General features: G+C 36.3%; 1 protein-coding gene across 1 annotated transcript in view; it reads right to left on the reverse strand.

Annotated features, from left to right (window-relative positions):
- Positions 1–496: 496 nt before the first annotated feature.
- Chic2 (cysteine rich hydrophobic domain 2) overlaps positions 497–14672 on the reverse strand; it is a 31882-nt gene continuing 17706 nt past the window's right edge. Inside the window, exons 4-6 of the mRNA XM_057772838.1 lie at positions 8386–8442; positions 8163–8222; positions 497–1793 (exon numbers count right to left, since the gene is read on the reverse strand). Of these exons, the coding sequence (XP_057628821.1) occupies positions 1743–1793; positions 8163–8222; positions 8386–8442 (168 nt within the window). The 3' untranslated portion in view covers positions 497–1742. The remainder of the gene's footprint in view (positions 1794–8162; positions 8223–8385; positions 8443–14672) is intronic.

Here is a 14672-nt window from a genome sequence, read left to right on the forward strand (position 1 = left end):
GGTTTGCTGCTCTTTCTGAAGCCTGAGTGAGTTCAGCACTGTGTGAATACACAATCATTTCACACGGAAACATAGACAACACTGGAGTCTGGAACAGCATTATTTTGAAGTGTACTACTTACGGTGGTAGGACATACCTACCCTGGCTAAACAAAGGTTAGATAAAGGGGTGAACCATTTAAATCCTTTGTACTCTGAGTGCTTCACAGAGAAGTTTTCTATGAATTCAAGATGGTAAGTTCGTGTGTGTGTGTGTGTGTGTGTGTGTGTGTGAGAGAGAGAGAGAGAGAGAGAGAGAGAGAGAGAGAGAGAGAGAGAGAGAGAGAGAGACACGCTGGGACACTGTCTTAAGTCAAAGTAGTAAAGACAATTCCTGAAGTCCCATATAGGATATGAAATACTGGCATTTAGCTATTCAAATTTATATAGAAGCACAGTACTTTAGAGAAGTACAAAGAAACACTTTTTAAAAATACAGGTATATAAATTAACAAAATTGGTATTTAAAAGGTTTAATACAGGGAGGAAGGTAGTGGTACCAATTCTTAATACAAATTATTAAACATAGTTTATATAATTTCAAAGTTATTCACATTATTGCTCGATACCACAACTATACGGAACAAGTTCTTGACACACATTAAAACGTGTATAATTTTAAGCTTATAAAAAAACAAAGTCTACACATAGGCCATTCAAAAATCTATAGTGTGGAGATATATACAACCAAACAAAAAAAATACATGTATGTGTATGTTTAAAAGTAATAAGCTAATCTGGTCTGAACTTAAATATCCAATTTTCAATCAAAATTATATAACTGGATTGAAAGTGAATGGGTAGACTGAAATTGGTACTAGACATACCCTTTATTTCTTATCTACTCTATATAACAATACATCGGTGTTGTATCAGATAATTTTTAATTCTAGAACTTTGATTTCCAAACTATTCAGAAACACATTCATTCCACAATTACGTTAGATGGGAAACACATTTTAATTTTAAAAGGGGTAATTCAAACTCATCAAGCACGGCTGCCGTCCTGCCTGCCAACTGGAACTCTGAAGACAGAGGCTACTCTACAGGGAGCTCACAGAGCCCTAGAAACCGCTGCTGTGGGCACACTATTTGTGATGTGTCTCTTCTAGGAAATTTATCACTTTTGAAGACAGAGATATTTTCAAAACCATTGCTACTTCTTCGTAAAGCTAAAGTGTATCTGCCAAGACAGACAGAGCATCAGGAACTGTATGAGAAAGGTCAGCTCAGGTTCAAAAGGCTATGCGAGAAAACTTACTGTTTTCAAATAACTACTGTGACAAATTCTAAAGGTAAGAAAAAAAAGTACAAGAGCATGTTAGAGCAGATAAGTATGCTTTTCTTTGTTGAGGAATTGATAAAGGATTGTGTGAACCTTTTTGACAAAATAACAAAGTCTGGCCATTTTTATGCTAAGTTCAAATGTATTTTTTTTTTGAGAATACAAAAAGTAATCCTTGAAAATCAGAATACATAACAGAAAAGAGCACAATAACTTAAGTATTAAACATCTGTATGAAATAACTTGCAAAGTCTGACAAATATGCACACACAGAACATGCGGTTATTTAAAAAACAAAACAAACAAAAACACCACCCCATTCTGTAGAACCAGCATCATGTCACCAGCAGGAGAGCACCAAGCAAGGCACCATTGGAAAGACAACACACTTGCAAAGTCTCTATAAATAAAGCAAATGCTAATCTGGTCGAAAAATCGGTGTCTTTGGTAAAAATTCTATGAGGATGACCTGTAAAAGGAGAAAAAAAAAGGGGGGTTTAAACAATTTAAAGCAGATTTTTTTTTCTTAACCTTAAAACATGCCATTTTCTGCTGTTTAAATTTTTTCCTTAAAAAAAAAAAAAAGACATAAGGCTGGGTGATAGTGGCTCACACACCTTTAATCCCAGCACTTGGGAGGCAGAGCAAGAGGATTTGTGAGTTCGAGGCCAGCCTGGTCTACAGAGCGAGTTCCAGGACAGCTAGGACTGTTACACAGAGAATCCTTGTCTCAAAAAACTAAAAACAAACAAATAAAAAGTCAGAGTGGAAGGGGACTCACTGGGAAGAGCAAGAAGGAAGGGGCTCAGGGAGAGCAGGACAGGGACGAGAGGGTAAAGGAGGTGAGCACAAACACATACATTATACATGTATGAGAACGTCACAGTGAAGCTCAGTAAGTATAGTCAGTACATGCCAACAAAAGACAATTTTTTATTTTGAAAATCCACACATATTTCAAACTTTTATTCTTTTTAAAGAAAGGTCTTACTATGTGACCCTGGTTGGCCTGGAACCCGCTCTGTAGACCAGGCTGGCCTTGAAATCAGAAATCTCTGTACCTGCTTCTAAAGTGCTAGCATTAAGGGCATGTACCACCACAACCACCTTAATTTTATCAGTTTTAAAGGACATTTATTTATCTGCTAACCCTGAACCTCACTGGACCTTCACTGAGTGTGAAATATCCTTCAATTCTATGAAAAACAACAAAACAAAACAAGAGTAAAATAATGGAAGCCTGTTGTGGGATATTTGCACACGGTGAAGATGTACTGCTGTGACTGGTGTAATTAAAAGCTGAATGGTCAATAGTGAGGCAGGAGAGATAGGCGGGGCTTCCAGCCAGAGGGAGAGGAAACAGGATGGGGAATACCGAGTTAAGGTGACTGAGCCACATAAAAAAAACACAGATTAAAAGATATGGGTTAATTTAAGTTATAAGAACTAGTTAAGAACAAGGCTAAGCTAAGGCTAAGCTTTCATAGTTAATAATAAGTCTCCATATCTTTTTTTTTTTTTGGAGCTGGTGCTCCCCTCCCCAAATCCTTCTACAGAAGTCCGAGAAGGTAATTAGAGGCGGGTAACACAGGCGTTCACTTGATACACTGGAGTATCATGTGTATGTGTGCATGCCTCAAAGATGAGAAATACTGAGAACTGAACATAGGGGTTTTAGTACATGCTTCTACGTGAACTAATGATCTAGACCAGATAGGCACAATGGTCTTGTAGGGAAGGCACTTACTTCCAAGTCTGATGACCTGAGTTCAAGCCTAGGAACTCCCATGGAGAAAGAAAAGAACTGAGGTATCCTCTGACTCCCACACATACTCACATAGATAAACTAAATAAATGTAAATCAGTTCTAGGACAGTCAGGGCTACATAGACAGACACTATCTCAAAAGAACAAAAGATAAAAACAAAAATCCTAAATTCCAAAGCTTTGCCTTTTCTATCATACAGTTTATATAGTTAATCACTATTTGCATTACTATTTCTTCTCTTTAATCAACTCAATCCCACAGGTCTTCTGTATGTCCTAGAACTGCTCACATTTTACCATGGAAGGATGGAGGAGCTCTGTATGCCTATTCCCTTTCTTCCTCCCTCTGAATCTTTTTAAGAGCTGGAATTTACTCAGTAAGGCTGGCCTTGACCTCAGCCCTCCCCTCCTCCTCTCCTCCACAATCCCTGTCAGTGCTTGGGGTTATAGTCAGGAGCTACCCTGCTCAATTTCTACGCACTTATTGTGCTCATTCTATCTCTGCCTCTTCCCCAGATTTCTTGATTGTATTCTGAGTACTGATTTCTTAGGAATGTCTGCTCTGAAACTAGCAGTCCTCTGGAGACCTTAGCCCCTGGAAAGGAGTGATCACAGGTGGGAGCCTCTAACCCAGCTATTCCTTCTTCCCAAGCCCTTCTCTTTCTGGATTAGTAAAACCAGTTAATTTGTTCCAAAGGCACTTTTAATAGTAAACCAAAGGAAACCGAAAATTTTATAGCACAAGTATGAACGTTGACTACAGCTAATTTTCATTTTGAACTTGATTATATTAAATATAATAGTTATATCGAAGTGTTATATCTTCTCCATGCTCCAACTCTGGATAAAATACAGTTCAAAAAATTATTTGAAGGAGCTGAAAAGATGGCTCAGCAGTTGAGAGCATTTGTTGCTCTGGAAGAGGATCCAGGTTCAGTTTCCAGCACTGCTATGGCAGCTCACAGCCACCTGGAACTCTAGTTCAAACACCCTCTTCTGTATTCTCTGGGAACCAGGCAAACACTGGCTGCAGGAACATAACGTGCAGACAAAATACTCATACACTTAAAATAAAAACAAAAAATCTTTTTAAAAAATTATGTGAACAATAAAACGGCCAAACTTTATAAAAAGTACCTTTGACAAATGGATCCAATAAAGCATTTTGATTGTTGAAAATGTATTTGATGAGACTATCTAGAAAGAGTTGGAAACTTGTTTTTCTCAAAGGTTGGGTCTTGACATGGAGGCTCTGATGAAGTGCTTTGTTAACCATCTGGGCCAGGAACTTTAATTTTCATTCTTGACTTCTACTGGCTTTTTGATTTACCTCAAGAAGAAAAACACTTCCATTCTTGGTTCACAAACATACCTTCCCCTTTCTAGTTACCCTGCAGGAAGCCTTAGGAGTCACCTTCGGTCATCCTGGCCTATTATTTACTTGGAAAATATTCACTAGCTAGAATATGTTCTCACTAAGGGTAAGTACTTGTTGAGTACACAGCCCTAGTCAAACTACCTCTGTTACTCAACCCACCACAAACATTCAGATAGCATTAAGGAAAGGGAAAGAGAGCGTAAGAAGCTGAGGAAAGGAGCATCAGGTAACCCTGTCTCCTGGACGGGGCATGCTACTGCACCTGTGAGATCACAACAGCTATGGCGACCTGCACAAGATTCTGCAGGTTCCAGGCTAGAGAGGGAAGGAACCATGCAACCTCTCCCCTTAACTGAGAAGCTATTGGCAATTCCTAGCTGCTGGGAGAGGGAAAGTCACTTTTCTTCAGGGTATAGGCACTGGTAAGCTACTGGATCAAGTAGATAATCCTATACCAATGGACATACCAGCAACCCTAATTAAACTCAGCAGGTTATTTTAAAAAAGAGAAAGATAAAAGATAAACATGGAGTGTAGGAGGGGTTGTGTTGAAAAGAAGGGCTCCAGAGGAAGTGGGGAGTATGAAAAGTTAAGATACTGGGAGGAGGGGGAGTGAACAAAATACATCCTACACGTTTAAAATTTTCCAAGTATTTAAAAAAAGTATGTTTAAAAAAAAAAAAAAGCGGGCTGGAAAGATAGCTTAGTGGTTAAGAGCACTGGCTGCTTTTGCCGAGGACCTGGATTTGCTCTCCAGCACCCACGTGGCGGCTCACAACTTCAGCTCTAGGAGATCCAATGCCCTCTTCTGGCCTTTGAGGGCACCAGGCACAAATATGGTGCACAGACATACATGCAGGCAAAACATTCATACATATAAAATAAAAATAAACACATCTTTTCCAAAAGTACTTTTCTTCTCCACCCAGCTTCTTTATTTGTACTTGATTTCCCTGTTTCCCGTGCTTGTCACCTATAAATGGTTGGACCAGATGAAAAGATTCTTTGTAGCTCTAAAAGTTAATGACTTAAATGACTTCCAAGTTCTCATTGGCTAAATATTTTGACATTCAAACATATCTTCCACTGTAATGTTTTTAAATTTCAGGCCCCCGAATGAGCACACCATTTTACTGTACATATGCAAAGTGTAAAACAGTGGCTATTTTTTTATTTTTATATTTTGTGTACATTTGTGTTGTGCTAAGTGGATATACATGCACTATTCGTGTGCATATAAACATCCACCATGCGTATGCCTGCTTAGCAGTCAGAAGACAATGTCAGATGCTCTGGGATAGGAGTTCTAGACATTATGGGCAGACATGGAGGTGCAAGTTTAATAAATACTCATAACTGATGAGCCAACACTCCAGTCAACATGACTATTTTTGACGCTATCTGAATCTGCTTTAGTTTTGAAAGAACAATGCCCTGAAAATGTGTTCCTTCACAAACCACACACATATTTCATACCTGAACAACAACAATTTTGCATTGCTATTTTTTCTTTTTAGATTATCTCTAACAGTCAAAATATAACGAAGGGAAAATACTAGGCTTTAACAATCAGTGTTTGTGTAAGTACCAGACAAAGGCATATAGAGTTAGAAAGGCCTGACTCATTACATAAGGTAGACTGTGTGACTATGATGCTCAAATGAGTTTAAAGAGCTTCTGAAGCTTTGTTTATTCCTATTTCTACCACACAAATACACGTCATTCCGAGAACATCTAAAAGTCACCTTAAAAGTCAATTTAAAGTACTTTTGTATACCTATGATCGTGTGAAATACAATTCTTTAAAGTGCTTAATTATGTAAAAATCCAAGGTTAATTAAAAAATTTTATGAAGTATACAGTTTACAATGTTTTAAAAGCTACTAATTTATTGTTGGACGAAGGCTGGGGCAGACTGAGAAGCTACTGGCAGTGGCACTGGGATTTGTCTCTACTCATGTACTGGCTTTTTGGGATCCTATTCTTTTTGGATGGATACCTTGCTCAGCCTAGATGTAGTAGGGAGGGCCTTGGACCTTCCACAAAGCAATGTGCCGTACCCTCTCTTAGAATTAAATATGGGTGGGGTGGGAGGGTGTGTGGAGGGAATGGGAGGAGGGGAGGGAATTTGGATTGGTATTTTTTTTAAATCTAATAAATTAAAAAAGAGAAAGAATTAAAGAAACAAAAAAGCTACTAATTTAATTTTAATGAAAAATGTCTTAAAGATAAAAGAAAATCCAGTTTATATGCTCTTTGAATGAATGTTCTTCATAGAGTTCCACTTGGAAATCACGTAATTTAGATTTTTCTTTTCTCAGTGCAGGAAATCAAACCCTTTGTGTGGTAGGCATGTGCTCTACCACCAGGTATAACCAGTTTGTTATTAACTTTCATTTTTTTTCTATTAAAAGTAAATCAAAAAACATGCAAAAAGTAATTAAAGCTTCAGGTTTAAGCTTGGTGTTCTGGTTTATAAATGTATAACAGCAAATTATTATTTCATGAAATCCTTCAAATGTCCCAAATAGCTCTTCCTGTTCTCCCAATGACAGAGCTCTTACCATCAACGATGAAATGACCAGTACCCGTCCAGGTCAACCTCAAACTATTCCCGTTGTATGGCGATAATGAAGCAGTACACGTCTTTCCCACCTCGAAATTTAACATGTGGTCATAAAGGTAAGACCTAAGTTACTAAGTCTGTGAACAGAGGTAGTTTGGGGGTTGAGGACAGAACATATAAAATATCTCTGATGTTAAAGAAGAGAAAGGAGATTTGACTGTCTGATAATGGAAGAGTCAGGAAACTTTTTAACAAATCTTTTATACATATACACATGAGGGTTATATTGCTTCAAAGAACAGTAAAAATTCCTCAGAAATGCAACACCAGGTCCTTCACAAAACCCGGTTTTAGTTTTAACAATTATTTCCTTTCTTGTATCTTTTTCTTTTAACCTAATAACCTTTCCCTGTTTTAAAGCAAAACACTCAAGCTCAAGGAAGAATTAATAAATTAAAATTTTCTTAAAGTATTCTGAACTTTTCAAAAAGAAACCAATTATTCAAATAAATCAGGGCATCAATAAACTAAAATTCTAAAATGGTTGTGTGTGTGCACATTTATGTATGGGTATCCAAAATCAGTGATGTTTTAAAGGACAAAACAGGTTGGCTAACATCTGTTTACATTTAAGATAACTGTAAAAGCAATGCTCTAGTAACCCTTCGGAAAACCCTCTAAGGCCATGAGGTACACAGGCAGCCTAAGTCTATAAAGGCTTCTCAGGCTCCAACAGCTTGGCTGCAAAGTTCTCTTCCATACTTGGAAACTTGATTAGCATTATATAAAAACGCCGTATCTGACGTGCGCCTGACCAAGGCTGTGGTTATTCTTTATACAGCATCTAAAATTTCACACTCCATCAACACATGTTCAGGCCATTTTATCTTGGCAATTAATTTATTATTTTTCAGAACACAGTGAAGCCTTGTTTTCAAGTCATTCATAACTTTATAAATCAGTCTTGCACATGAAACCCAGGCATCTGTGAACCGTAGAAAATCCTTGCACTCAGGAGATTAAGCTCCTGACACCTTTGCTGATTAATAATCATGGAAAGAATAAGATCAGAAACAAAATAAATGATCATTTAATAGAGAAACTCACAAAACAGCCCTTTAACTTACATATTCCATCATGTTGTTCGTTTCACATTTCCTTTTGCTCAGTCTCCAGTGCAAGCACAGCTAGACACGAAAGAAGGCAAAGGAAGAGAAATGAGCTCCATTTTCCTGGGCACAAGACTCACCCATTCGTCCATCTTTCATATTTTCAGTCCAACAAAAGCATCTGTTTCCATACTGTGCAATTCAGACCCAACAGTACGAAGCTGCTCCCCGCAGCACTCACCTTGTGGTATAACCTATTGTTTTCCCATTCTAATAACTTCTCGATCGATCTTCGTGTCTGGAAGACAAATGAGGGGAAAGTTTACTCTTGACTGGTTTTAGAGAAGCTGTTTTGCAGCTGCTTTTTGTGTGAAAGGGGAAGAAGTATAAAACGATGACAAGGCAAGAGTGGTCTGCACTCACCATGGTCCAGCACTAAGGCGCAACCTCACATGAATTTCCCTTTAAATACAAATGCTTATATTTTAAGGTATTTTGAATTTACTAGCCTCTGATTTAAAACTATTAGTCTAAACAGCAAATGTCATTTTATTTACTTATTTAACTTAAATCTCCACTTCTTTAGGAAACATTTTGCAGTATTTAAAAAGTAACGAAGGTTCCTTAATCTCTATTTTTAAAACAATAATAATTTAAATATTAGTTAACAAAATATCAATGGCCTTTACGGTAAATCTTAAAAAACACAAACTACAAATTGAAGGTTAATAAAGGGGGAAACGAGTTATAAAATCAAACTAATTTTAGGATTGTATGACAAAATCAGTTTGATGGTCATTGCAACTTTCAAACAGAGCCAAATTTTTATTTAAAGCAACATAAAAGTGGTATCTGGGAGTAAAATTCTATTCTTAATCCAAGGATACTATTTCAGAGTTTCCTCTGTTGCTGCACCATAGACCATACAGCACGGACTGCTTCTTGCTTGGGGGTGTGAAAAAAGAAGCTAATGGAGCCAAGTGTCTGGATGAGACTAGCTCTCCGCAGGTGCAGGCGTGACACTGCTGCTAGGCGATCAACTGCATGCAACTTGACGCAGCTGCAGCTTTCCTGCAAAAGGTGTCTACTGATATAAATATGATGTGACTCTAAGAACGTACTGATCATCGCATGAAGACTTGAATGTCAGCCAAGACTGAGTGATGTGAAAAACTGATAGGAACATGCTGGTTTTAAAGTCTGTTACGTAAAAAAGTTAAGATTTATTTAAAATGTCTACTGTAATCCAGTTCCAGGACTACATTTCAGCATGGTGAACTGCGAGAAAGACACTGAAGTCACATAGGGTGTAGGCCAGATGCTTTTGTTAAGCTACATTATGGTTATTCCAAGCACACTTTCCAGTATGCTTACCTTGTTACGACTTATCTCCTCTCGTAAAAGTTTGATTTAATTATGCCAATTATAATTCATATTATAGCTAGTATCAAACTACCACAAGTGCTTATATTTTCCAATTTTTATGTCATAAAAATCAGAAAATCAACTATTTTCTGGCAATAATGTCAATGACTAATTTATTACAATTTTTTGAACAGTCTTTTTGGCAAGAATTTTAAAGAAAAAGTGCCCTTGTTAGCAATGATCAGCAGCCCTCACTTGTTTCTTTGTAAGATAGCCTTTTAGAGGCAGCTCTCCTTTTAAATGAAAATAGGGCAGCAGTTATGGTCACACTTTTTGTTAATTTAGTTGCCAGTCAGCCCCAAATCAAAAGAAAATAAGGCTGCAGAGTGTAATTAACATTCAGTTCAGTCGTTTTGTCCCTTGTCTAGCCCCCAAGCTTTGTTAAAATTGCCATCTGAATGCTGAAGGCTGTAGGGAAATCGATTTGATTCTAATCGCACCATGAAAAGAACATGATCTAACTGCTTTCAGCCCTCCGTAAATCTGTACTAGGTCTTTAGCACAATGCAACTTCCAATTTAAAAAGCACTGAATGTCTCGTCAATGACTTTGTGAAGAAAAAAGAACAAGGAGCAGACATAAAAATTCCAATAGTTGTTTAAGCATTAAAGTTCATTTGCATCACAGCGAACCTGAAAAGGGCTGACCTCTCAAACCGCCTCTCAGGTCTATGAAGTTGTAGCCTTGACAAGCTCACATTGACAGAGCTCATTGACTCTGAAAGGCTACTCTATCAATGGTGAAAAATGGCAATAGGTTCTACTATGAGCAGGCATCTGCCTGCCCACCCGCTGCTAAACCAATGGTAAAACCGTTTCAAAACCTGAATCCACCTTGTAATCTTCCTTTCTAGGACCTTTTAATAATAGATTAAGATTACTATACAATTTGAGGTTTTACTTTTACTGACGATTTAAAGGAAGATGGGGAAAATTAAAGAAATCGGGAGAAGCAACTTTTGAAGTCTGTTGTTTTATTTTAAAAGTATATAAAAGTAGTTCCTAAAAACTTAATACTACATTCTGCAAATATTTATTATTCAAAGAAAAGACTGGTTATTACCATATCAAATTACCAGAATGTATAAGCCAATGCTATACAGCGAGAACTCTCATTATCATACACACATATATATACACATGTATACCTACAGATAACATTTACCAACTTAAAAATATTTACTTCTACTTAAATCAAATACCAATATTTGTGTAAAAGATAATTACAAAGTATGAATATAAAATTCTAAAACATTTATGTAGGAACCTCAAATTTATTCTTCGTCTCTAATTAGGAGTTTAATGACAGGGTTGGGTATAACTGTATCCCATAATATTAAGAATCCTAAAGCAAACAAAGTTTGCTATGCCATATTCTGCATAATCATCTGAATATTCAATATTTCTCCACTGCTGCAGTCTGGAGTAAAGCTGAATTAGCACCATCTAATCTTGCTGTGAGACGTCTCTCCTGCTTGACAGGTGAAAAAAAGGCACTTGCACGTGCAGCCTAATTAATCACCGCACTTGACATCTCAGTGATTTACAGAGAGGAGCAGGTGAGAACACACAAAACCAGAAAGGAGCCCTTGATTTGAGAGGAGCGTTTCCAGTACACTAAGGTGACAAGTAAGTGATTCCAGCAATGATTTTTAAAAAAAGTAAAAAAAGAAACTGTGCCACAAATTATTTGTTAGTAACAACAAAAGATCAAATTAAATGGAAGAAAAAAGGCTTAACCATAGAGAATGTTTAATACTATGCAATTATTTTTAGTTCACAAAATCAAAATATATTTTCAAGATGAAGTACAATACCAATTTGGCAGATAGTGGGAGAAAATATGACATTTCAGCATTATAAAAGCATTTCAAAGCTTTTAAATTTCAGTGGGAAGAAATCGCATTTTAGTTACTGTCTTCTAGAAATAAAAGTTAAGAGTTTATGTCCACAGGGTTGTAAGACTCTAATGAAATACTAAAATTCAACACAGCCAAACCTGATATCTATTAACCAGACAAGCAAATCTAATCATATAAATATCTGTCACTTAATTTTAAGTGATTATACTGCCTAGCAAATTCAAAATACTCTAAGTTAATAGGGTCAGAAATATATATATATATATGTATATATATATATTGAACATGAAATACCAATAAAATATTATCCTTCTACGTCATTTCCTAAAATTAAGTCATATTATCTTCCTTGGAAGAATTTAGTGCTTGAGAAAAATACCAGATTGATAGTCATGGGAACTGAAAATCTTCTGTTTAGCTGAAAGAACAGGAGAAAGGGCCGAGCAGGCTCCAGTACAAGTTCCCTACAGTGGCCTTAATCCTTTTCAGTATCACAGGCTTGGTGGAAAGACAGGTTAGTGGTTCTTTATCAATGAATCCTCATCCTTCTGCCTAGGCTGTCCACAAGAAACCTACTTTTATCATATGGAGTCTTGAATTAGAAGAACCAAGACCACCAGCTTACACCACATACAGAAAACAAGGCTTTGTAAGATGCTGTTACGCAGCATGCCTGAGTTTGAAGGGCAGTTTTCAGCGTATGGATCCCACCAAACTTACTCATCAAAGCTTATTATAAACGACAATTTTTAAACAACAATATCAACATATTTTCATTACAGTTTTACATTTTCATTATAGCTTTACAGTTATATTTTTCTCACTGTCGGGTCGTTCTAACATAGTTGCCTGGCTCTATTGGAGTGACTAAAACCATTTCCATTACTGAACAGGCATACAGACTTTTGGGCTTATTTTCTGTTGCCTTTGGCACAAATTTTTGATAGAACCATGGAAGAGTCAGAACATAAAAATTACAAAGAAAATTAAAACAACAGAATTTATAAAATGGCTAAAAGGATGGTTAATCATAATTAATAGCAAATATGGCATACAGTTATACTTCTAAAGAAGAATCAAGAATTTAAAGTAAGTTTAAAACAGTAAAACATAAACCACCAAAATTTTAACTAACATAAAATTTAGACTTCCTTAAAATTAAAATTTGATTTGAATTTAAATTTTTTAGGGCCTTTATGTAGCTGTCCCTAACACTCTACCCTCCTAAGGAATGAAGTAATAATTCCATACACAAGTTCACAATATGAGCTACTAAACATAAATGAGTCTTACAGGCAAGGAGCCAGTTACGTCATCTTGAATTTGTTACCACCATTACTTAATATTCATCACCAGTGATTAATTTATTCAATCAGTTGTTTGAAAAAATGGTTTTTCAAATTTTTACAACTATCTACAGAAGTTCAACAACTCAAACCTGCAATTAAAACGTACTTGAACTGGATTTGTTCACTGTATTAAACAATGTCAAGGCAAATTTCAAATGTTCAATTTCTTATTTAAAACATTTTGAAATTCAAACTGCTAAGTTTGTAATTCGTCAATTAAAATTTAACTAGAATAATGCCTCTAATGCATCCATCAATTATACAAATGGAAATAAGAGAAACAATAACGGTTTGGGGCTATTAAAAGGAAACTGTATAATTTAGAATGGATTACTTCAACTAAAGGGACAATTACTTGAATCACTTCCGTTTGTTCTGGATTAATGTTAAAACTCACATTCCAGTGGTAAACTGAAAATTAAGTATATCTCAGTATCATTACAAATACAAAACCTGTAATTCTCCAAGATAAAAATATTAACTGATTGCGCAAAAAAAATTTTAAACAAACTTCCTTCCCGTATGTAAAAATACGTCTTAAAATCTGCATATGAACACTGACCTTCAAAGTGTGGCTGTAGCAAGGAGTCCTGACCAGCTTTAGGACACGTTGCTGCTTGTTAGAAGGGAGCATTTGCCCAACAAAAACACCCTCTTTCTAGAGAGCTCAGGGGTGACTTTTAAGAAGCTCAGTAAAGCACAATTACATGGCATTTCATCAGGCTAGCAAGTGAAAGGGAATCTTAATTTTTTAAGGTTATGCTTGTACTTCATGGTTTTGAATTTTTCTAAAACAAAAGGGCACGTCAAGCACATACATAAAATGATGCACAATTTTAAAGGGAATTGATACTTGAGAACAATATTTGAGAAAATTTTGTAATAAAACTAAAATTTAATTTCATGTAACAGTAGAAAACTAGAAAAACTCTGTGAGTGAAATAACTTCCATTAAGATAAAAATACTATTAAGGAGTAATTATTCTCCCTTAAGTATAATTCTGGGTTTTGTTTTGTCTTAGTTACAGATTTAAAAAAGAAAATTATGTAATAAAAAAAAAGAATCAGTGCTTAGAACTGACAGTGAGGAAAAACTGCAAAACTAAAACCCACCAGATTACAATACAGCAGAAGAAACAAGATTGGAAGCACCAGGTATGTGTGGCTTGTCACTCAGGATCTGAGCATGCCGGGCGCTTTCCTTCCAACAAGACTATTAGGCAGTTTAGACTACTTTCATCTTATATACAAGAGCTAGATCTGGGACAGGCACCAAAGCTACAGAGAAACCTGTCTTGAAAAACCAAAAAAAAAAAAAAAAAAAAAAAAAAGGAATCTTCCAGAGGACAAGAAACTTAGAGCTCCACTAAAACCAAGGCTATAAAGCATAGGACAGAGCTATGAATATGTGAAGAGTATGTTTCTGAAATGATGCTAACAGAAATGTTTGCTACTACATGCAAGTTACCTAAGCTTCTAACCAGGTTATCCACCTTAAATAACCAACTCACTCTAAAAGTATGATTAATATATTAAAAAAAAAAAGGATAAAAATGAAAACAGAATTTCGAATTCACCAATTCTAGTCAGAGACCATGTGTTAAGAAAATAAACTGGAGTCAGGTGATGGTGGTGCATCCTTTTAATCCCAGCACTTGTGAGGCAGAGGCAGGTGGATCTCTGAATTCTCTCTGAAATGGAGGTCAACCTGGTCTACAAAGAAAGTTCCAGGGCAGCCAGCACTGTTACAGAGAAGTCCTGTATTGAATAAACAAAAACTAAACAAACAAAAAAGTTGGGCAGAGTTGAAGAAGGCATCACCTTTGACCTGTGGCCTATGTAGGTGTATGTGTGCACACGAAAACACATAAACACACACACACACACAAACCA

This window comes from Chionomys nivalis, chromosome 6, assembly GCF_950005125.1.
Source record: "Chionomys nivalis chromosome 6, mChiNiv1.1, whole genome shotgun sequence".
In the NCBI taxonomy this organism is placed as follows: Eukaryota; Metazoa; Chordata; class Mammalia; order Rodentia; family Cricetidae; genus Chionomys; species Chionomys nivalis.